At 35.7% G+C, this 25,984-nt stretch overlaps 1 protein-coding gene across 3 annotated transcripts in view; it reads right to left on the reverse strand.

Annotated features, from left to right (window-relative positions):
* LOC140514053 (bifunctional heparan sulfate N-deacetylase/N-sulfotransferase 3) overlaps positions 1–25,984 on the reverse strand; it is a 217,693-nt gene that overhangs the window by 123,157 nt on the left and 68,552 nt on the right. For all 3 annotated transcript variants that reach the window (XM_072624030.1, XM_072624027.1, XM_072624028.1), the window contains exons 3-4: positions 21,655–21,742; positions 13,122–13,276 (exon numbers count right to left, since the gene is read on the reverse strand). In XM_072624030.1, coding sequence (XP_072480131.1) covers positions 13,122–13,276; positions 21,655–21,742 — 243 coding nt within the window. The remainder of the gene's footprint in view (positions 1–13,121; positions 13,277–21,654; positions 21,743–25,984) is intronic.

Consider the following 25,984-nt stretch of genomic DNA (forward strand, 5'->3'; position numbering starts at 1 on the left):
CGTTTCAAATTGTCTAGAATCATTGTGTTGCTTAGAATAGCTAAGTTATTCACAGTTGATCATCATGCAATATTTTTGTTAACTGTACACTATTCTCCTAGTTCCGTTCACTTCATTTTGCATCAGTTTATATAAATCTTTCCAGGATTTTGTCTCAATCAGTTTCCATGTCACTTCTTATAGCACAATAGTATTCCATTACACTCATATACCACAATTTGTTTAGTCATTTCCTAAATGATGGGCATCCTGTCAATTTCCAATTCATTGTAACCACAGAAAAAAAGCTGCTGCAAATATTTTTCTTCATATGGGTCCTTTTCCTTTTTTTTTTAATATCTTTGGAATACAAACCTAGTAGTGATAATGCCAGTTCAATACTGCTGCATACAAAGTTTTATAGCCTTTTGTGTATAATTCCAAATTTCTCTCCAGAATGGTTGGATTAAGTTTACAATTCCACCAATAGTGTATTACTATCCCACTTCCTCTCCAACATCTACCATTTTCCTTTTCTCTCATATTAGCCAAAGAGATAGGTGTGAATATCCCTCAGAGTTGTTTTAATTTGGATTTCTTTAATAGTGATTCTGAGATTTTTTAAAATATGACTCTAGAGAGCTTTGACTTCATTTGAAAACTGCCTGTTCATATCCTTTGACCATTTACTAAATGGGAAATGATTTGCCTTCTTATAAATTTAACTCAGTTTTCTCTATAATTGAGAAATGGGGTCTCCATCAGAGAACCCTGCTGTAATTTTTTTCACAGTTGTGATTACTCTTCATTTCCCTCCATCCTAATTTCCCCCATTAATCCTTTTCTCTGTCTTCTTTCACTCCGTCTTTCCTCAAAAGTATACTGTTTCTGCTTCGCCCAATCTACCCTCCCTTCTTTCAGCTTCTCCTTTTCCTATCCTCTTCCTTCTTAATTCTCTGTAGGATAAGATGGATTTCTATACCCAAGTAGCCAGTTCTAATGAGTATTTCAAGTGCTGCCCATCATCCCCTTATATTGTCCTCTACTGTCAAAGCTCTTCTGCACCTCTTTTATGTGAGATGATTTATTGCATTCTGTATCTTCCTTCCTCTTTCTCTCAGTGCAACTATCTTACCTGTCAATTTTATTTTTTAAATATCATTCCATAATAGTCATCCCTCTTTTCTCAGCCCTTAATTTAACTTCTTAAATACCATTTCATCATAGTCAACTCATCTGCATGCCTTTGTCTATTTACATTTGACATTGTTTAAAGGAGTTACAATCTTCATATTCCCATGTGAGATATAAACATTTCAACCTCATTGAATCCCTTACACTTCATATTTCTTATTTCCTTTTTATGTTGTTCTTGTTTTATATTTGAAAGTCAATTTTTTTTTTCTTCAGCTCTGCTCTTTTCCTCAGGAATGATTGCAAAACCTCTATTTCATTAAATATCCATTTTCCCTTTGAAAAATTAACTCAGTTTTGCTATGTAGAGCAATATCACAATCTGGAATATCATATTCCAAGTCTTCTGATCTTTTAATATAGAAGCTAATTGTGTTATCCTGATTTTGGTTGTAATATTTGAATTTTTTTCTGGCTGTTTGTGATATTTTCTCCCTGACTTGGGAAATCTTGAATTTGGCTATTATATTTCTGGGAATTTTCATTTTGGTATTTCTTTCAGGAGGTGATTGGTGGATTCTTTCAACTTCTATTTTACCTTTTGGTTCTAGGATATCAGGGCAATTTTCCTTGCTAATTTCTTGAAAGATGATATCTAGGCTCTTTTTTAAAGTCCTGGCTTCAGGAAGTTGAATAATTCTTAGATTATCTCTCCTGGATCAATTTTTGAATATTATTCTAATATTTCACTTTCTTTCTTTTCTTTTTCATTTTTTTTGATTTTGCTTCTATTGTTCTTATAGTCATTAGCTTTCACTTCGTCAATTCTAATTTTTAAGAAATTCTGCTCTTTGGTTTTTGTGTGCCTAATGCACCATTTGAACTATTTGCTTTTTAGGTTACATTTAGGTGTTACTTTTTTCAGTAGGTTTTTTTTTATTTTTCAGTACTTTTTATGCCCCCTTTGCCAAATTGTTTACTCTTTTTTCATGATTTTCTTACATCACTCATTTATTTTCCCAATGTTCCTTCTATCTCTTTTATTTAATTTTGATTTGTTTGGGTTTTTCCAGGAATTATTTTGGGACTGAAACCAATTCATATTTTTATTTGAAGCTGTGAATTTGTTGACTTTGTTGTGTTCTTCTGAGTTTGTGTTTCAACTTTCCCCAGCACCATAGTAACTTTCCAAGGTCAGGTTCTTTTGTTGCTGTTTTTGTTACTGTTCATTTTCCAGCCTTTTTCTTGACTTTTATCTTCATGTTCAAGTTGAGTTTTGCTCCCAGGGTGGCAGAAGGACTATCTCAATCTTTAAGTTTTTAGAGTTTCTGGTTTTAGAACGAGGTTTTTGGTTGTTCCAATGTTGTATAATCTAAGGAGAGATGTGTTCAATGCTTGCCTGCCCTATGCTCTTGTCCATGAGTGACCACAAGTACTTTTTTCCACCCCGGACCTGACATCAAGGTCCCACTCAACGAAGGACCCACATTCTACTGTGCTAATACTCCTCTTCTTGGGGAGTGATCCACAACTGCATATGGGCAATGCAACAGAGTCCTGCACCCAGTGACAGCCAGAGGTCCCTTTTATTCTCTTTCTAACCAGCTATTCAACCCCTTTAAAGTCTGTGGGCTGCTGTGGATCCAGTCACTCCCAAGACCTGATGCTGTCTTGCTAGAATGGGGCCTGTACTGGAGTGGGCTCTACTCTTACCCCAGTGAGACATCTTTGCTCATGACCTTCTAAGTTGTCTATGACTGGAAAATTATTTCACCCCATTCTTTTGTTGGTTCTGCCATTCCATAATTCATTCTGAGACATTATTTATAGTTGCTTAGCAGGAAATTTTAGAGAGCTCAGGATAGTGCCTGCCTTTACTTGACCCACTCCACCATGTCTTAAAGCACATAGCTCATAGGCAACAGAAAAACAAAACAAAACTCTAATGCCTATCTTGTAATTGCTGTATCCATTCATGTGGTTTAATGGAAAGAATCTTGGATTTGGGATGAAAGGACCATTCACTATCCATGGAACCTATGGCCAGTTATACTCACCTTCCTTCTTTTAGTTCTCTGTGAGTATTCAATCTGAGCATACATCCTAGTTATTTATCTATGTGATTCTTGGAAAGTTAAATAATTATTTGAATCTCAGTTCCTTCATCTGTAAAATAAGGCAGATTGATTCATTGACCTTCAAAGTCCCATCAAATTGTGAATCCATGATATTATAATCTAGGCCTATATGATCCTTAAGGTCCATTGCAATTATTCCTACAGCATTATTTTTAAAGAAATAGATATTCCCTGACAAGATGAATGCCTGAATAGAAGAGAGATTACCCAGTTCTCCAACAATTCCTGAACCAAAATCTTTAAAATCTATGCAGACCAAATTATGATGAAGAAATTCAATGAGAAAGTACAACAGGTACAATTTTCCACCAAATATATGCACAAAAATGTTCACAAAAGTCCTCAGTCAATAGGAAATTGGAGTCCGTAAACAAAATGAATGTCAGCACAGACAGAGATAAAAAAACATTTAGGCTTCAAGGCTGTATGTTCAGAAATAGCAAGTGAGTTGATAAAGCTCTGGCATGGCTTAAAGGTCACTTTGGGACCCTTGGAAGTCTTTGGCAACAATAAATGGTGACCATTCCAGTGCCTGCTATTGCAGTGGGAAGGATATGAAATGCTCATACTGGGCCAGCCCTGAGCCAAGATTTTTCAGGTCATTAACAATCTATCCTAAAATGCCAGAGAGGATTCTGAAAATATATTATTCTTAACCTCAAATATAAAGCTGTGAAAAAACCAGGGGTCCCAGGCTCAGGCGAAGCTGAGTTGATTTGCTCACTCAAAAGCGTAGTTAGGGGAGGATCCTGGACCTGACACAAAGCCCAAACTCAGGAAATAGAGTTGAATATTTGAGTAAATAAAACAAAACACCAACAAATGTAAAAAACAGAGTGTACATCTAAGTTTAGAAGAACTTTAAGCTGAGTCTTAAAGAAAAAAAAATAACATAATTTACCATACAGACTAATGGAATATTTAGAAGAAATAAAGCAAGAGATTTTACTAGATAATGAAAGAGAAACTCTAGAGGGAAGAACTGTAAGAATAAGTAGTTTAGAAGAGAAAGTGGTAAACCTGGACCAAGAAATGAAATCTGTAAAGCTCTAGATGATTAAACAAATCAATGACTGCAAGAGACAAAAAGAAATATTAGAATATAATCGAGAGCCTGAAAAATAGAAGAAAACATGAGACACCCGGTACTTTAAAATTTTTTTTAAATGTCAAGGAGAAATAATTTCTGCATCATTAGACTCCCTCTAATCCATGATAAAAAAAAAACACTATACAATATCACTCACAAAATATCACAAATTAAAAGTCCTCAAATCTATTAGAACCACAAACTGAAGATAGAAAGAATCCACCACTTATCTGAAAGAAATCCAAAAAAGGTAAAGTCCCAGGAATTCCACAGCTTTCATGACAAATAAGACATATTATAAGCATCCAGAAAGTAAGCAAAGTACTAAAGAAATACAATCAGGGGCATGACAGTTTCAACTACATATAAGAGGAAACTTCAGAAAAAAATCCAAAAAGAAAAAGATATCTGCTAACAACCAAGAATAACTTACTTTAAAGCATTTCCAACTGAAAGACCAAAGCTAAGTAAGCACTCTAAGTCCAGAGAAATTTATTTATGTTTAATTGTGCAATTGTAAGGATTTATATAGCAAGGTAGTGCGAGCATTCAAATAAGAAGGGTATAAAAAAGTACCTTTTGTAAGATTTTTAATGTCTTCAAGGGATTTAAAAACATAAAAATATCCTTTGTTCTGAGATTTTTGAAGAAGATGAAGACAAAGAAAGGTAAAAGGAATGCACTAGTTTTATAAAGGAGGAAGAAGAGTGAGAGCAACTTGCTATTTCTTAGCATTAAAATATATTAAAATTTTGTTATTTATTACTATATTAAAATATTTTTTAAATGGAGGAATGGGTTATGGAAAATGGGCATCAGATGAACCTCACATATCAGAAAGGGACAAAGGAAGGTTGAATATCTCTACGTGTTTTGGTTTGGATATACTTCAAGCATTATAAGGAAACAAGGCAGGCTATTAATGGAGGTTAAGAGGGAGGTTAACACTGATGGGGGAATAGCAGCAAACTATATTTTCTGTCCCTGAAGAGGGATTAAAAGGGGAGGAGGGTGAAGAAAATCTAAGGGAATGTCTAAGATTTCCTCTTAGCTAGGGATGTGTTATATTCTAATTGAACTGGCTTGCAAAAGCTGATTGATAAATTTTCAGTGTGATAATTTCCATCTAAAAAATCAGTAAATGCTACAATTTGGGGATCTTTCATTGTTCTGTTGATTAGAAATAAGAAAGTGTTGAAGAAAATGTCAATAATGCAGAGTAAACTTAAAAGTGTGTCATGGGTACATTTTGCTGTTATTGTTATTATTGTTATTATATTATATATTGTTATATATGTTATTTTTGTTATTGCAAGCCAGTTCTTAAACACTTCCTACCACACTGCTCTTCTCAGACAATTACAGAAAGAATCAATGAATTAATGGTATATGTGTGCAATGGAATATTATTGCTCTATCAGAAATGATGAGACAACTTCAGAGAATGATGAATAGTGTTAATTGATACAAAGTAAAGTAAGTTGAAAGAGGAGAACAATTTACACATGGATGACAACATTGATAAGAAAAACAGCTTTCAAAGACTTAAAAATCTGGATCAAAGCAATTACCAGACATGCCTCCAGATGACATATGATTAATAATTACCCATCTCCTGACTGAGAAGTGATCAATGTAAGATGCAGAAAGAGATAAGTATTTACAGACATGACCACTGTGTTGATATAAAAAATAATAACAAATTGCTGCTGCTGCTATTACTACTATTATTACTAATAATAATTATGCAATGTCTTAGGCTTTTTTATTGCAAGTTTTACTACTTTCTTCTTTCTGATGAATAGAAAAGGGTGTGATAATAGAATAAGGGAGTTAATAGTGACTCCCCCCAAAGAGCATAATGGAAGAATTTTTAAAGGTTAACAGAAGAGAAAGCACAATTTAGAAGGAAGTACAGATAAGGACAATTTTGAAGGAAATGTAAAATTAATTGTTTTCTTTAAAAGAACAAGCAATGTAAAAATGAAGATTTTGGGTTGCATATAGAACCCTCTTTTAAAGATTTATTATGTATATGATAATATACTTTCTTTGATATTTAAAGTAAAAATAAAGAAATTTCAACAATTTAAAATAAGTAAATAAATGGGTACTGTTGATCAACCTTATATTATTTCATGATAAATTTAATGAATTTTGTCATGAACATCTTTGGTTCCCTACTCCCCTTCTTTTTCAAGGGTTACTGTTAGTTTCATTATGATATGGATACACAGGGAATTTGTGAACCAATCTAAATGTTTAAAGACATATAAAATGATCTAAGGGTGGTGATGAGATCTACTATTTAGTAAGGAAAAAAGTTAAAGAATGGGGTAAAGGTACAGTTTGGAGTGGAAGAGGTTATGAGGGGGGAAAATCTTTATATTAACATGGATCAAAGAGTATTTCAAATATACCCCGGGAAAAAGATGCTGTTATTACTGACATTTTGTAGAAGACAAAACTGAAACAGTCAGTTGACTTGCTCAGGATTACAAAGCTATTAACTGTTTGAGGTTGTATTTGAATTTAGATTTTGACTCCAAACCCAGTGAGCTATTCACTAAGCCACTTATCTGTGTCTAATAACACAAATGATAACCTCCTATTGATGGAGAGAAAACAGGACTATGTGGCTCTGATTTTTCTTCTGCTTTCTCTGACAAGGAGAATTATTTTGGTCATGAGACAATAAGCCATACCAGAGATCATTGAAGGAAAGGGGATATTTAACTTAAGAGAAAACTTATAAGGTGCAAGATAGCTATTTTCAAGTATTTGAAGAGCTATTACTTGGAAAATTAGATGATACATTTGGCAACAGAAGCTAGGTTTATAAGCAATATGTAAAAAGCACTGGTAGGAAGATTTTGACTTAATGCAAGGAAAAAAATTTATAGTTGGGAATGCACAAAATTTGAGAACTCTCACTTGTGAGATAGCGAATTCCCCAGTAATTAGAGATTGTAAAGCAGAGTTCAATGACAATTTTTCATTAATGTTTATAGGAAATTCTTAGTGAGGTATGGGTTGGATTGGATACTCTCTGAGGTTGTGAATTTTGTTGATCCCAAATGACTTACCTATTTAAATACCAATATTATCTTGATGAATTTATACAGATACAAATCATAAAACACTGCAATCCCAGAAATGAATGGTAAATGATACAAAAAAAACCCAAAAAACATAAGCAACATTATCAAGGGCATTATATAATGTGGAAAATTAGGTGGACCAGTCATGTAATGTAATGAGAGAAAGAGATAAAATCTATACACTCAGGACATTGTACCTGTATCCATGAAATATTACAAGAATCAAATGAAGACTTCTAATACGTTGGATAAATATAAGAAAAAATATTGAATAAAATTAGAAAGCATGAATAGACTGGGATTCACCAGGCTGGAGAAAATACGGAGGCAAGGTCATGAATTTATTTCAGTATACACACACACACACTGCCCTTCCTTTTCCTCATCCTCCCCACCAAAACAAGTGAGGAAAACAGTTTTAAACTTTTTTTTTTTTTTTCTGAAGCTCTAAAGATGGAAATTTGGGTGTTTGCAACATCAACATAGGATTTTTAGTGTACACAGCAATTTAGGATGTTAGCTCTATATTTGCAAAAAGGTTCACAGGTCATATAAAGATGAGTGAACTGAGGCCAAGAAAGCCTCAAACACATTAAGGAGGTCAAGTAATTTGCTCCAGGTCACACAAGTGGTAAACTTAGAGGTAGTATTTGAATCCTGGTCCTACAATTCTGGAACCATTGCTCTTTCTACAGTGCCTTTATGTACCACATCCTGATAGCATTAAGATCTAGGCGGCACAGTGACTAGAATGCCAGGTTGTGTGGTTTGTCTTTTGTTCTCTAAGAGGACCATGACATCAGGGAAATGATGACATGACTTGCAATTGACTTTGATTTGAGTGAAGGATGACCATGCAAAGGAACCAGCCTCACTTTCTCCTCCAGAGCCATCTAGGTCTAGTGACCAGATATTGGTCAGGATGACTAGAGATGGCCCAGGATGCAGTGGGAAACCTTGGCCCTTTAATGCTGAGGTCTTTTCCGCTTCTCACTTCAAGTGAAGCAACATGCTTTCAGTGCATAGCCCTCTTTAAGAAGTGAGTCAAGGGATGGCCCTTTTTAATAAAAGATAAAATAAGACTATGAGGGAAAGAGTCTCAGGGTTACTGGCCAAAAGAGAACGTTACTATTTATATTAGCTCTGAGCCAGGAGGGCCCCCAAAATAACCATGGTGTTTGGGTAGGGACTCATTGATCAATCCATGAAATCCAGAGTGAATTGGACTTAAGGCTTAGTCATTGAGAAAGAAATCTAGTCAGTAAACCAAAGTTAACTAGGTAGCTTTTGGTCCTCAGAATTTACCTTCCTTTGTTCAGAATACCTTCAAGCAAAGAGGAGGGGAGAAGAGAGGAATAAAGAGGAGAGGAGAGGACAGGACAGGACAGAACAGGACAGGACAGGATGGGCTAAGTTGCTGAACTGGAACTGATCACCTAGGGTCCCCATTCAGCTCAGACTCATCACAGGTTGCGGTTTGTCCTTCATTCTCGAAGAGGATCATGGTATAAGGGGGATGATAGCATCACTTGCAATTGATTTGATTTGAGTGAGGGAGGGCTGTGCAAGGTCACCAGCCTCATTTTCTCTACCAGGACCATATGGGTCCAGTGGCCGGATATCAATCAGGGTGATGGAAAAGTTCAAAAGTGGTCCCAGACACTTACTAGCTGCGAGATCCTAGGCAAGTCATTTAGCCCCATTTGCCTCATTTTTCTCATCTGTAAAATGAACTGGAGAGGGAAATGGAAAAAAATTCTAATATATTTGCCAGGAAAACCCCAAACAGAATGACGAAGAGTTAGCAATGACTGAACATGAACTAGATTATCATCATTATTTTTCATATTCTTCATATTACTATTCTGTCTTTTTCTTAAAGTTAAACCTCAGCCTCACAGGACTTTTGCAAACAATAATAATGGATTTTGACATCAGGATAGAAGGATGCTGTTCCTCTAGTTTGCTTGAGAGTTTGCTAAGGCACACTTGAAGTATTTTTGGCTGCATTTTTTAAACACTATATTGCAACACTGGAACAGGTGTGGTATTCCTTTGTGGCTCTGAGCTAGTTACAAATGCCTTTTATTCGTCCCTTTACTGAAAGCATAAAAATCATAACTCAAATTCCCAGTTCTCTCAAATACATTAATTGCCAAGAGGTTAAACAAACCTTAGCACTTCACCTAGGATTCAGGTTTAATCCCACAGCATTTAAAATGGTTATCAGAATCCTTTGAAATGTTGATTAGCCAGAAGACTGACAGCTCTATATCTAGGCAACTTGCCAGGAAAAAAAAAATATTCTGTGTTGCTGCCAGAGTTTCTACCAGCTGCTAGAGGAAGATTACCAAATAATCTGTCTACCCTATTTTTGCAGGAAAATAGCTATGAAATATGGAAAAATAGTGTGGAGAAATAGGACATTTAATGACCAAGTTTAAATGTTTTAAAGTCTTAATTTTTGGCTGAGCATCTGCTTTTTGAGAAAATCCCCAAACTGAGAATGTCTCTATGTGGTCAGACTGAACTGTTAGTGCCTATTAGTATGATTTCAATCAGTTCACTAGAATGTAGCGGTTATTGTGGGTGAGGTGGATGCTGTTACACCATGTATTGGGGTGACTAATCCATGCCTACTACCTCAATTTACACCTGAAATGACTAGTCTCCATGCTAAAGAGTTTAATTCCTGTTTGGATTGGATGTCATTGCAGAGTTTCTTGATTCACCCCAAGAAATCAGCCTCACTTTTTCCTCCAGAGCCATCTAGGTCTAGTGACCAGATATTGGTCAGGATGACTAGAGATGGCCCAGGATGCAGAATCAAAGCAGTTTTTTCCATGGAGATAATGTCCCTGAAATGAAGAGGCTGGACAGAAACATGGAGATTTGCTTGGAAACAGTGTGGATAAGTTGAATTTATGGGAGTTCCTGGAACATGCCAATCATAATGCTTGTATGCAGGATCTGTGATTCCACTGGCATGGACAACTTCCATCTTCTAGATCAGACGGACAGCCACCTATTGTTTTGTAGGAATAATCATGGGAAGTTTCCAGATCATATAGAGATCAAATGATTTGCTCGGTAACACAGTTCATAAATGTCAGAGGCAAATTTTGAACCCAATTATCGTTGATGCTATGTCCAACACTGAATCCATTAAAATCCATGGATTCGTTTGAACACACTTCAATATTATTTTGCTTTGTGGCATTTTTTCTGGGGAGGGGGAAGGGAGTCTAGACCTGTCATTTCATCAATGTGGGGAACCTCAGGTTAGAAACAGACTCTTCAAATTCAGAGAAGTATCACAAGTGTAATTTATAGAATCAGAATAATACCTGAGGCACTGAGAAATCAGGTGATTTCCTTATGGTCACACAGACCATGTAAGTGCCAGAGACAGAACTTTAGCCAAAATCTTCCTCCCTTCAGGCCAATCCTTATCATGCCAGCCTCTCTAAATAAATAAGGATACAAAATGGTACGATTGACATCACTGCATAGATTCTCTTTCATTGTTATTTATTTAGTGGTAATCATTTTAATGTGCAATGCCTTCCTTTCCATTTTTTTGCACTAACACAATTCACAGAAATGTATGACCTTTAATCATTTACTCCATCCTTTGAACGTGCATGCCACCTGTATTACAGCCCTAGGATATATACACACAGGTATATATATATATATGTATGTGTGTGTGTGTATGTGTGTGTATATATGCATATACATACACATGTATATGCGTGTATATATATTTATGTGTATATATGCAGTCTCTCTATGTGCATGCATATAGATGTATATGCATACATATATAAATATAAAATATATAAGTAAATATATATATAGTCACTGTGCCACGGTGGTATTATCAGAAGGACAAATAAACTTAAAGGGCTATATACAGGTTTAATAATAATAACAAGCAAGTGTTAGGTTAAAATCAGCATTAGTAGGGAGGCTCCCAACGACAAAATTCCAAGTCTTAGAATTACTGAAGTACTGATGTCCTGAGTCAATAATGGTCTTCTTTTTCAAATATTAACACACTCTTTTGTGCTGTACTTCTCTGATGTACTATAAAATTAACAATATATGCTATATATCTCTTAGCATATTATACTCCAACCAAACTACAAACTTCATGAAGACGAGGGCTTCTTGAAATGGATGTATCATACTGTAGTAGAAAAAGGCATGGCTTTGAAGTCAGAGAATGTAGGTCCAAATCCTCCCTCTGTCTGCCCATGTTGCTGCTCAACCATAAAATAAGAAAAGGATCTAAATAATTTATGACGTTCTTTACCACTCTTAATTCACAATCTCTACATTGGGGTATCTCTCCCTGGTACAGTGCTTTGCTTAGACGGCTGGGGACTGAATTTGTTACTTGTTTGGTATAGCGAACTCTCAGATGAGGACTTCTCAGTGAATGCAGGTCAATACTTTCTCTGTAATTTAGTCTCTAAAACTTGCTTGGAGAAACTACAAGGTGTAGTGTTTGGCACATAATAGAAACTCAACAACCTGATTAAGGTAACAGAACCAGAATGTATCCGAATTGGGGTTTGACCTAAGATCTTTCTGGCTATGAGGTCACCTTTCTATTTATTATGCCCTGATGCTTCTCAGCACTGAGAGAGGCACTTAAATGTTATGATGTTATTATTTAGACATTTTTGTATTCATATAATTTGTTTCCTTGATGAGATTATAGCCTTTTGATGTACAGGGACCATTGCCTAATGGGGTATGTCCATGGTAAAATGACACAAGTTTTGTGAGTGGATGGTGGAATCAGTCCTGTTAATTATCTTATCACCTAAATAAGACAAATATAGACATAAATATAAGATATTAAAATATAGGGAGTAATGATTGACACAAAGTAATTACCCAGTGATGGCAAAGCTCTAATTTTATATTGACAAACCTGCTTATAAAAAGCAGTTCATAAAGCATTTTACACATACATATGTATGTGCGTGTGTGTGTGCAATTTCAGTGGAGTTTCACAATGACCTGTGAGATAGCTACTATTATTATTACCAATTTTTAGATGAGAAAGGGAATCTGAGTGAGGTTAGATGACTTCCCCAGCTTGACATAGCTAGTAACCTCTTAAAGTAGCATTTAGAGTCAAATCTTCCCGATTCCAAGACCAGCATTCTATCCACTATTCCTTTAACAAACAATTTCCTGATATGGCTACAAAATTTGTGACTGATTATTTCTAATGTTAAAATGGGGGAAAATTCTATTTGGATTAAGAAATCTGGGCTACCATCATGACTCCATACTTCTACGACCTAGGCTAACTTATTTAACTTCTCTGATTCTGTTTCTGAATCTGTAAAGTGAAGAGATTGGGTCAGATAATCATTGAGATCCTTTCAACTTCTAAATCTGTGACCTTGTAAATAGGAAGGACCAGTAACTTTCACCATGTTACTGATAAAAGAAGCTTTGAAAAAATTAAGTGACTTTCCTAGGAGACAGAGTTCAAAACCAGGAATCCTTATTACATATCTGTCTTGTTGTGACATCACAAGACCACATGATAATACAAAAAACCAAGTCCTTCACAGTCAGTATAAAAAAGTCTGGTGTTCAACTCTCCAAAATACATTGTTTAGTTGAATTCAAAGGTCAAGAAATGCTACTTACCAAGGCAAATTTTTTGTTAAGGATCATCTGCTCCACCAGAGATGACTCATTGTGGAAGAGATGGGGCTGCATATGACTCCACATGTGAGGAAACCACCAGAACTCATCCACAGACCCCAGCAAGAGGTCATCCCCTTCATCTTCTTCTTCTGTTCCTACAGAAAGAAAAAGATCATATCATTTTCCCCCATTCACAGTGAGAATATGTGTGTTAATAGCATGAGGCTTAGTGCACCAAAGTATAACAAAGGAAAATCTTGTGATACAATAATAGCAAACTGAGGTGATGAGGATGAGAATGAGAATGATGACACCTTTATTTAGATAGCACATTCCTCAAAACAGGCTTACTGGATTAACAGTATAAGTATTAATACTCCCATTTTACATAAAAGGAAACTGATCTTCAAAGATGTTAAATGCCTTATTCAAAATTACTCACCTACTATGGGAGGCAGAATGATGGCCAAAATTTTTGGGAAAAAAATGTTAATCACAAAATGAATAAACCAAATTATTACAGAAGAGAAATTTCTAGAAAGCTCAGATTAAAATCAGTCATCTCTCTTAGCCTCTGTCCAGGTTGCCAAAAATGAAGCAGTAATGTAGCAATTTTGAAGACTGTCAAAACAATACATCTGAAAAATTTATATAAAAATGATCTTTAGAGAGTAGCAGAAAATGGTGAGGGAAATTTACATATATGAGGAAGGTAAAGATGGGAAAATATTATTTTACATGAGGAGGTAATTATGACATTAGAATAATTTGTTTCTTTATGTTGGACCCCCTTTAATCCAGAAGGGAAGCTAGTTAAGTATAATCCTTGTGGTTAGCCTCAGAGGCTAACTGGCACATCCATGGCCCAACAACAAAAAATGTGTTCCTGACTCCAGGTCCAGCATCTATTTATTAGAGTGTGATGTTTCTCTGTTGGAATAGATAAATTCAGGGTAGTCCTGCAGATACAGGGAAAGAGAAAAAAAAAAAGGTATAGAAAGACAACAGAGGTGATCAAATATCTTCAAAAACTACCTCTAGTGTCAATTACTAATAATTAGGATGCCCACTCCAGCCCAGCTCAAAGCCTCTATCTAAGGGGAAAAAGGACTTCTGGAACCAACACAGAAGCTTAAACCAACACAGAAGCAGAGCCAGCCCTTTTGCTAGTCCTCTATTGTCTTATAGCTGGCTTTTGTTCTTTTCTCTCTGCTTCCCTCACCCCTTTGACTGTGACTGATATTTGAATTTCAGAGCAAAGTACATTAACTAATAGAAAAAAAAATTTTTTTAAGAAGTCCCTTCCACCTTCCCTAGGTATATAGTTTATTTCCCAAAGCATGAAATGTGGGCACTCTAATGTAACTATTCTCCTGACACAACTTCAAATGCCATTAATGTTCATAAAATTATCCAGTTTTATTTAAAATTCAGCTACAGAAGTTGATCCCATAATCTCTTACAGCAGCAAATTCTTTAAACTACATGTTCATAGTGTGAAGAAAGGAATCTTTTTCTTCCCTCCCTCCCTCCCTCCCTCTCTCTCTCTCTCTCTCTCTCTCTCTCTGTCTCTCTCTGTCTCTCTCTGTCTCTGTCTCTCTGTCTCTCTCTCTCCCTGTCTCGTCTCTCTCTCTCTGTCTCTCTCTGTCTCTCTGTCTCTCTCTCTCCCTGTCTCTGTCTCTGTCTCTCTCTCTCTCTCTCTCTCTGGCAATAGTAGAAGCTGGTAGAGCTAAAGTCAATAGTTTTAATAGGACCCTAGAGTCTAATGACAATGGACAGGTTGCTATACTGTTACAGCCAACTGCTCCCTGGTCCTTTCCACTACTACGCATTCACTTTGTTTCCCCACCAAGATAAAAGGAATGCCAATTAACACTGGGGAAAAAGAAGCATAGTATGGATAATGTGAAAGATTCACCAAAGGGAAAGCAACATAATTGGATTGAGCTATGTTTGTATTCTCTAAATGTACCCTTACTGAAGTGTCAGGAAAGTCCCCTACCCAATATACAGGTGAAACCACCTCTTAAGGGTCTACTGATGATCATAGACTCAGCCTTAATTACAGGAACACCCACTCCTAGCCACAGGGGGATGGTAGTCCCATGACACCTGGCATCCAGACTCAGCTTTATTAATCCAGGGAAGAGACACCAACATAGGAAAATTCATGCTCATGGACCTTGAACAACATAGGAGCATACCTCTCACATTCTGAGAGCTCACCTGAGTTTTACTGTGTGCCTTCTAAAGATACCAAGGATGGCCATGCTAATTAAATCTGCCAGCACTAGCAACATTCTCCATAAATATCCCCTAACACACCACCCCCTTAAGCCCATTATAGAGGTACAACACAGCTCGGTTTTGACTCCCCCGATGTCCCTTGCTGTAGTGCAGACTCAGCTCACAGTTTTCAGTATTGTTCCTATTTCTGGGCACGATGCTGACTGAGCCTCTAACAACAGCACTAACATCATGATTTATAAAGAAAGCACAGGAGCTGAATGATGTAGAAAGGAACAAATGAGGTTATACCCTAACAAAGACAGATGATTTTCACTTTCATCTGGCTAAGTACTTTATTTCAGAGAAGGATCTTTCTTTTCCTTATTAAATCAGGCATTTTCAGTGCTAAGTTATTTTTCTTTTATTGTCCTTCCACCCTTCCTAAATGGTTTTGTACAAGTTAACAATGAAAATACTTGTAAAAGTACTAGTAAAAAATAAATTAAAAATAAATAAATATCACTTTAAGGTTTACAAAATATTTTATAAGTATCCAGTGAGTAAGCCCCAAAGTAAAACCTCAGCTCAGAATATTTATGTACTTTTCAGAGCCTGAGGGCATGACCCTCTGACCCAGTGCCTCAACAGAAATTAACCAAAGGTACTGAGGCCTATTAATGAGCAGGGAAGATCTTTAACTCTTTGCCCCACCCACCATTAACCATACATTAACATTACATTGAAGCAACCTTGAAATGCCCAATGGTCAAAAGTTAAAAAAAAAAAAGAGCCTAAACTTTTAGGGGGACAAGCAAAAGTTGTGTAGGTAAAGATGCCTTTGTTTGCCCAAGAATACAGGGAGTAGTGTTGGAAGAGACTTCAGAGATAATTTTTAGAGATGAAAAAACTGAGGTTCATGGGGATTATTTTAGATAATTCTGAGTGAATCACTTAATTTGCCTGACCCTCAATTTTCTCACCTATAAAGAAGATATAGTAGTATTTAATACAGTTACTTCACAAATACCACTTTATAAATGAGTGTTAGTATTTATTTGCCTAAATATACCTATTTGATAACTAAGGAGGCAGAAAGATCTGGATTCAACTCAGAGCCTTAGCTGACACACACTGTTAACCTGGCCAAATCACTTAATCTTTTTTAGAATCTCAATCAACTCTTCAAGACTATGAGTTGAAGAGAAGGTTCTAAACGTTACTGGTAGAGGGAGGTCCTCACCAGAAGTTTTTTTTTCTAACAATTAAAGAACTAAACTAAACAAACTAAACAAACAAGAAAACCAAAACTAAACAAAAAGGTACCATTAGTAAAAAGGATAGGATTTGAACCCAGGGCTTTGGATTATACATCCAGGCTTCTTCCCACAATCTAAAAGCAAGTTGTTTCACCATTATGCACCTCTATATCCTCCTCATCGTGCTGTTGTGGAGGTTGTTTTTCCATCTTTTCCCTCTTTCCTTTAAAATTACTATTCTTGTTTCAATGAGACGTCATACTCACTGTGTGATTAGAGCTGCTTCAGCTGTTGCTTCCCCTACTCTGAAAGCTAGCTGAGAGCATAGAACCCTGTACTCATTCTCTTGGGGGAACTTTAGGTAATCATTTCATTCCTAGCTCCTAGTTCCACTGCCATATGTTTGTGCTTAAAACTGATCTGAGGGAAACAAAGAGAAACAGGTGAACTCTTTCTCAGGGGGGAACTTTTCACTTGGAACGGCAGGTTTTACAGTTAATGTACATAATCCCTCACAATTATCCCTCAACTCCGCCCCATCCCCCTTCCCTAATGTCTGCATTTTTTCTTACAACCCATCTTCAGCTTATTTTACGCATTACTTCAGCCCAAGGGCATCATTTTATTTCAATACTAAGAGACAGATTCGAAGAGCTGCTTGGCAAAATGACCCGTTATGTCTACTGAATTCAACATAAAAGGATCCATAAATCTGAGGCCACAGGAATTGCACAAGGGAAGCTTGTAACCATTGTGACTTTATCTCTATTAACACCACAACTGACTTGGTCTTGCCTTCTTATACTTTTTAACTCTATCTTTGTTGATATGTTTTTCTCTCATCTTACTTCAAGTGTTTATTGCTAATGTGTGGGATGGCTCAGGTCCCTACATAAATCAATTACTCAAGAGGCCTCTCAAAGTGATGACAGAAAAGGGACTTATTCGATTCTCGAGAATCTGGACAATCCTACAGCAGTTCACCTGGAGTAGGAAAGCCGAAGACAAAGAAAAGGCAGTGATTTATGTAGACTCTAACTCAAGTCCCTCCCCCCGCACTGACCATTATTCTCATTAGCTGAGAATATGATCTTACATTCTAGACACAAAATCTAACCAATCCCTTTTGAAATGAAGACATTGAAGAATTAGGTAAACTTTATCCAATCATTGAGACCCTAATGTACTACATAGTTTTATATCCTTATATGGAATTATTCTGTTCTAAAAATATAGTAACCTTGAGCCTCTCAGTCTTACCTCACCCCTGGGAGAAGAATTACAATCTGAGAAGTCTTCACTAAACCTATCCCACTCACTAAGAAGGTGGTGATTAAAAAATAAGACAAAACTTGATGGGTTCTCCATCTCTTTGACTTTGCCAACGGGCCATTGGTTTGCTTAAAAACAATAACAAACCCCATCAAAGCTAGAAATATAAATTAGAGCTAAAATTAAAATTTTTCCTTTTAAAGGGTTGGGCTTTTTCTTTTGTTTGCATCATAAGAGCTCTGCTGCATATTTTGGTGTTGTATTGGACAAACTAGACATCTCACTGGTCAGTAATAGTTGCATTGTATCTGACTAGCTATATTTCTAATTCAGATGTGATTTCAGATATGTGTAAGTTTTTGTAAATATAACTCAAAATTACAATTATGTTATGACTATATAGCCAATTTTTGATTTGCTATTTTACTGTTTCTCTTTTGGCCAGATGCATATTGTTGATTTAGGTGCTTAGGAATGGGATGGTGATACGCATTATTAGAGGGAATTTCATAATGATAAAAGTAAGGATCCTTTGAAGGTTTGATTCTCTGTGGTTATTTTAAAATATATTTAAATGGAAGGTACATCAACTTTCATTTTATATATCTAATTTGGGAATGAGGAGAAATAAAAGGAACTTTTTTGTATATTTTAAACTATTCATACATAGTTCACAAAACACAATGTATCCACAAACAAAAAAAACCTATTCATTGTTGTTGTTATATCTAGCCAATGTTTATGAAACTTTACAATGTCATATTTTTTCTTCCTACCCAAATACTCTCTTACACATATTCACACATACACAATCAATTTTGGGGTAATTTTTTTTGTCTCCAATGATAAAAATGTTATCAGTAATAACTATGACGTTTCCTTCCTACCTCTGTGATTTACATAAACATGTTCATAGGAAAAATGTTGTGGAAAAAAAAAAAAAGTGGTTATTCTTCCAAAGTTAAATGATCTTAGAATCCAGTGATTTCCTTTAAGGGTTAAAGAAAAGCATGATATTGAATAGAGAGAGCTGGTCTCAGAATTCATAAAACCTGAGTTCTGATACACTAAGTTACTTTGGGCAAGTCACTGTAATGGTAATTTAAATAGGAAAATCTTTCTCATTTTTTAATAGGCTTATGTGACCTGCCTGGGTCACATGGAAGCCCAAGTCTCATGGAGCCTGTGGTGGGAGGAGTTTGCTGAATGGGTGAAACAGGAAGAGGCAGAGCTAGAGCAGAGTTGAGAGGACATTGGTCAGAGTCTAGTCAGAACTAGGAAGGCAAGCAGGCAGCTGGATAGCATGAGTGAAAGAACTCGTGATTTGTTTAATGGAGCTGGTTTTTGGGAAGCCTAGCAGGGAGAAGGCTTCAGGATGATGTTGTTCTCTGCATTGTTATTGTGTATAGATTTTTGTTACTATGATGGATTTGGCTTTCTGGTGTCTGAATAAATGTTTTAGTTTTATCTTCCATGTGGAGAGTGTTGTATTTCATGATTCAATATTGTTCCAGGATATCCATGGCTGCTGTAGTTGCTGTGAATATCACATTGGCACCACAAATGGCAACAAGGATGGGATCATGAAATGCCAGATCTCTATTTGGAGACGGAAAAGCAGAGGAGACAGAGGAAGAAATAGATGTCTCAAGTTAGGATGATTTGCTTTATTCCTCCCTGTCAAGAGAATGGGCTAAAGGCACAGGGCTCTGTGAAAACTGGGAACTGAGGCTACAGAAGGGAGATCCCAGAGACTTAGAAAGATATTTTTAGGGAATACCAAGAGAACCAGGGAAAAAATGGCAGTGGTGTGTAGGAGAGGCTGGCCCTTGCTAACAAGCTATTGAATTATATGTAAAAGCAGAGACAAGATGCTGGAGGTGGAGGCTCAGATGGAAAAGGAGTTGGCTGGTTGGCATGAAAGGCTTTTATATGCTACAGTATTCAGACTAGGCACTGTGAATATCACATTGGTGCTACACTCACTTAACCCCTCAGTGCTCTTGGCAAATTGCAAAGACTGTAAATTGCAGAGGTATGTACTAATCTGCATTGTTGGAGTCATTTCCATCACTGGATCTTCTGTATGCAAATCATAGGGCTGGTACAAAAACAAAATAATTATAGTAAGAGTGCACATTTTGTTACTGTAGGGAAGCTAGGAAAATATTTCAAAGATTTAATACCATTAAAAATTAGGTTGAAATAACTAGAGATATCTAGCCTGAAGAAGATTTGGGAAGGACTTGCCTGATGACTTTAGGTATTATTTGAAAGGTTATTAACTTAGTAGACTAGTTATGCTTGTTTTGTTAGATTTCAGTGGGCAAAAGTTGGAACAATGAGCAGACACTGTAAAGAGTAAAATTTAGACTGGATTAAAGGAAAAACAAAAAAAATCAAAATCAACAGTGAATGAACCATGAGAGCTTCTCCAAAGTAGCATATGCCACCTTGGCAAGTGGTAGACAGTCCTTCATTAGGAGTTTTAAAGTAAAGGCTGCATGATCAATTGTTTGTTTTATTGCAGAAACAACTCTGCATGTGTGTACATATATGCATGCATGTGTGTGTACATGAATGTTTGTGTGTGTATATGTATCTGTGTGTGTTTCTGGGTATACCCTGAAGTCCTATTCAGTTCTGAAAGATCTTGTTCATTGATAGTTACGTGGCCTTGGACATACCTTTCAGGCACACTTTTTCTATTGGAAAACACAGGGTCACATTTGATTTTCTAGTTCTTTTCAGTTCTGGTAGCCTTCTCCCATAATTGTTTACCATTGCTTGCTTTTTCCAGATGTGACAGAGATAGGGGTATGGTGGATTCAGCTTGAATTGCCTCATGAGAACTGATTACTATATTTTCTACGTGAGCATTTACACTTCAGAAATTGGCAAACAGTACAAATCATGGCTTGATATATTGTTTTGTTGAATGTCTTGACAAGAAAGTGATGGAGAAAACGGTAATAATACAGATTAAACTTAAAAATGTATTGTACATGCTTTTATTTTTTCCCTGAAAGTTGGGTGTTAAAACCATCTCACCCCTGGAAATAAGCAACATTTCATACTATTCATCTCCTCAAGTTAAATGTGATAAAAAAAAAAAACCAACAACAACATAATATATCCACATTTATACTATACAGGCTCCTTGTGTCAAGACTCAAGCCTTATTAAATTCCATTGGAATGGAATTTACTTTATTCTACATCCAAAATATAGTCCCTCACTTTAAAAACAAATGTTAAAACACAGCATTTTGGAGCACAAAATGGTTGCTTAATATTTGTTGGAATGAATTGAAATCTCCAGGTAAATGTGAGATTCCTAATAACATCAGTGACAAATGAATAGATTCAAAAATGCACTTTATAATATTAAAGCTTTTAAGGCACCATTGACACAAATTCAGAACAATTCATGTGTCATTATAAGGGAATGAAACCACCAAACTATTCACACCCACAGGAAATTACCATTACTCTTTTTTTATGCAATTACTTAAATGTTAAATTTATATAATGTACATTCAGTTTTAAGACTCAAGATCACAGGGTGATTGTGGCAGGCATCCTAATGCATAGGATAAGGAATATGTTGAGCTATTTCCTTTCATATGTATTATTAAATATAATAACCTACAAACATACTATCAAAGGTCATTACTTGAACCCTTGTACAGTATCTGGCACATAGCAGAGTCATGTTAAATTGTAGTATATTAACAATAAAATTGAAAGAGATTTGATGTAAAATAAAAAACTTACCTGTATGATAAAACTTCCCAGAAAATCCCAGGTTGAAAGTAAAATTTGTGATCTGAGCTCTCAAAAGATTCTGAGTATCAAGCAGGGCCTGAAACATTTTAAAAATATATATTATCAGACAAAAATGGTAGTTGTTCAACTTTGTTGTGGTCGTTCAGTTGTTTTTTAGTTATGTCTGACTCATTGTAACCTCATCTGATGTTTTCTTGTCAAGGATATTAGAGGTATGTGCCATTTCCTTCTCCAGAGGATTAAGACAAACATAGGTTAAGTGACCTGCCAGGGTCAGTTACTGAGACTGGATCTGCACTCAGGTCTTCCTAATTCCAGGTCCAACACTCCATCCCCTGAGCCAGTTAGCTGCCTCAATAAAAGATGACTGGGAGCCAAATAACACAAGTAGGAGAATATTTATATTAAAAAGATACACCTTTATTTCACTGAAGGAGCTTTACCATTTCCCAAAAGCTTATTATCCACTTCATGTTTAATTATAGTCCCGACTCATTTTGGATTTTCAGTTTCTTCTCAAAATATATATGTGAATATACTGAGAGATGAATTCAATATTTTATCCGTCTAATTACATGTCAAAATCTGGACAGGAGTAATTTGTTATCTTCTTGTTTTCCCCATGTGAATAGTTAGATCAAAATTTTACATGATTAAGGATACTGTTACAGATAAGGCTCTATAATGTTCTGGAACTTGGCACAATCAGCACAATACCATACCCAAACAGAAGCATAGGGAACTTTACTATCTATGAAAATTTAAATTTGGAGGTTACACAGTCTCTCCTCCTTGAAAATGCTCTATAAAATTAGGAGTGTGAATATTCCTTTCTCATGCTTCAGTTGATATTAATGTTCAGAGAGTGGTTAAACAAAGATATCTCTGTTGTTATATCTCTTAAATAATATTAAATTATGCCTTTAATGCAATACATTCTCATGTAGATTATTCTCACTAAAATTTTGTATACCTAAGAAAGTAGACATGGGAAGTTAGATGGCATAGTGGGTGGAATGTTGGCCTTAGAGTCAGAAACACTCAACATGGTGAGTTCAAATCTGACCTCAGACACTTACTAGTTGTGTGATCCTAGGCAAATCACTTAACCATGCATGCCTCAGTATCCTCATCTGTAAAATGAACTGGATAAGGAAATGGGAAACTATTCTAATGTCTTGGCCAAGAAAACTCCAAGTGAGTTCATGAAGAATTGGACATGACCGAAAAACAACTGAGCAACAGAAAATGGCAGTTAAAGTTATCTCACTCATTTTTTTTTTTCAGTATTATCAGTCCCCATTCCTTTGGTATCTTATACTTCAGATAGATTTACTGTTACCCTATACCCCAATGTTTTATAATTATATCACCTCTAACATGAACCTCTTCTGCATAACATAGCTCTAGATCAGCAGCTATTTCTGCGCTTATTTTCTGTATTTCCCACCACATTAAATCATAAAAAGACTGTAAATAGAAAGCATCTTAAAGGGAAATTATCCTGTAAAATTTCATTTTGCAGAGGAGACAAATGAAACACAGGGAGATTAAATGATTGCTCAAGGTTATTCAGATAGTTCATGGTCATCATCATCCCAGTGTTTCACTGAAAGAGGCATTTCCAGAAGGGGGAAAGGATAAACAAAACAGATAAGTTTGTGTTGTGGAATGGAGTGGGCAGAGTGGGGGAGAGGGAGAAGAGTGGGGGAGAGGGAGAATGATGTCAGTGGCATTGAAGTTATATACGGTAATGGTCTGGAAGAAATAATAGATTTGTTAAGTCATGGGCCAGAGTTGGGTTATCAAGAAAAAAAAAAATTATGCCCACTGGAAACTAAATGTTATATTGTATTGGAGTCTGAATTCCCTAATTCTTTAATTGTTGCCTGTCTTACCTGTCTCTTACCTTTTTCCTCTCTGTTTCCCTTTTCCCATTTCTACACTATTATGTGAGAAACCAAATTTCTCTTTCTATTTCCTTTTGTATCTTTGGGTCTTTCTCTCTCTATGTCCATCTTTTTTTTTTTTTTTTATCCTTTCTTTCTTTCCCTCCATGTCTATAGCTATCTTCCCCTGATATTAACTTCTAATTACTTGTCTTCCCCTCTATCTGTGCCACAAACTTGATGTGTGACTGTGGTAAAATTGCGTTATTTTTCTGATCTTAGTTTTATCATTTGTAAAATGAGAGTGCTATAAGAAAATTGGCACTTCTCAAAATATATTGACATCCTCAAAGTATATTGCTCACATAATCTCATATTTGGGTCTCATACTCTAAGGTAGGTACTATAAGTATTATCTCTCCCATTTTACAAATGAGTAAACTGATGTTTAGGGCATATCCATGGTCAAGAAACAAAAAGTGTCTTCCTGACTCTAGGTCCAGTTTGCTATTTATTCCATGTATTCAACTAGATGGCTTCAAGGTAGTTCCAAAGTTAAAAATCCATTAATCTACTCTCTTTGAAAACGTTATCTGATAGGAAGATGATCCCTGCTCACCTTTGTAGAACTAGGGGAAAATGGGTACAAAATGCCATATCTAAGGAGATACACATACACACACACGTGTGTGTATATCTATCTATACATATATACACACATATATGATATATGTGTATATGTATATACGTGTATTTAGTTTGGGGATTTTTTTTTTATTTCTTCTCTTTTTCATACTTCATTATAATGACTGACTCTCTGGTAGGGAGCCAGAAAGAATTATACAAAATAATACCAGCTTCATAACAACAAATTGTATTACTAAATATTTATTTTAAAAGATGAAAATCTGAATTAAGTGATTATCTGTGGATAGTTTACGATAAAGTTTGGACTTCGTTTCTATATTATAGTTTATATTCTTAAGGCAAGTCTGTAATAATTTTCTAAAAGTAGTTTTATGAATAAGGCTATGGAACTATTCCATTATTTTGTTCATTTGTTTAATATTTCTTGAGCATCTACTAAGGACTCTACATATCACAAATAAAATTTTAACTTAATACTATGATATAATAATTTTGTTAAATATTTCTGCCTGAGGACAAGGTGCTGCATATCATAAATATAAATTTTCATCGAATATTATATCATAATTGTAATGACATCAGGAAAGATTTTCTTTGTTAACGGTAAATTGTTCTGTAAGTGTGAGTTATTGTTATTTACTCGTCTCTGAATCCATGAAGACAGGACCTTCATTTTTGATGTGTATAAGCATATTTAGGGCAGTAGGGAATAGATGAAATTGTGTAGCTGATATGAACACACAATATTTTAAGAAAGGATTTTAAAAATAACATAAGGTCCAAATGAAACTTTAGAAAAAGCATGTAGGAAGAGGGCAATTAAATAAAATTTAAAATAAAATCTTCACAAGGATCAATATTTGCTCTTCCAATTTTTAAAGCCTTATGATATCCCACTGACTTCTCAATTCCTCTATTTTTCACACTAGCCAGCTAAAATATCTGAAGGTATGAATTTGTGGGAGGCAAAAAAAAAAAGTAATCTGACAAAATAGAACTGTGAAAATGGGACAAAATGTGGTATTTCATATTTCTTCAGATGCTCTCTAAGTCTCTTTGTCAACATGAATAGATCAATTACAGTATTGCAAAGAGACATCAAACATTAAAATTAAAAGAAAAAAGTAATAAGATTTGTTTTGCCTATTTATGTTAGTATGCAGGCAATTCCTTTCTTTCTTTCAAATAACACTTGATTTGCAAGTCTTTTTTTCTCTCTTTCTAGCTTCCTGAAATATAGTCTAACCAATGTTAAAGTATGTGACATGCATATGTGTTTGATGTTCTCCATTCTTGAAGAGGACCCAAATGACATTAGTCCATATGAACATTTGGCGTGGAAATTTTGCAGGTCACTCTTTTTGTGAGTTACTGGATTTCTGCTTTGCTCATAGAATACAATGCCTTCTTTGATGCAGGCACACCATGCTGGGCATGCCTTTGCCAGTGTCTCCTGTGTTGTACAATCAATTCCAAACTGAGACCTCAAGAGTGTCCATGTATCACTTCTTCTAACCTCCAGGTGAGTGTGTGACTCAAGTGAATTCTCTGTAAGTGGTCTTTTAGGTAAATGCATATTTGGTATTCCACCAACAGGGTCGGCCCATCAGATCTGAATGGTTGGATGTTTAGCTCAAGACAGAACCTGAGTGTTCCACACCTTATCTCGCCAGGTGATCTTTAGAATCTTCCTAAGGTAGCTCAAATGGAAGCATTTCAGTTTCCTAGCAAGGCACTGGTTTACTGTCCAGGTTTCATAGGCATACAACAATGAGGTCAGC

This window comes from Notamacropus eugenii, chromosome 7 (genome assembly GCF_028372415.1).
Source record: "Notamacropus eugenii isolate mMacEug1 chromosome 7, mMacEug1.pri_v2, whole genome shotgun sequence".
Lineage (NCBI taxonomy): Eukaryota > Metazoa > Chordata > Mammalia > Diprotodontia > Macropodidae > Notamacropus > Notamacropus eugenii.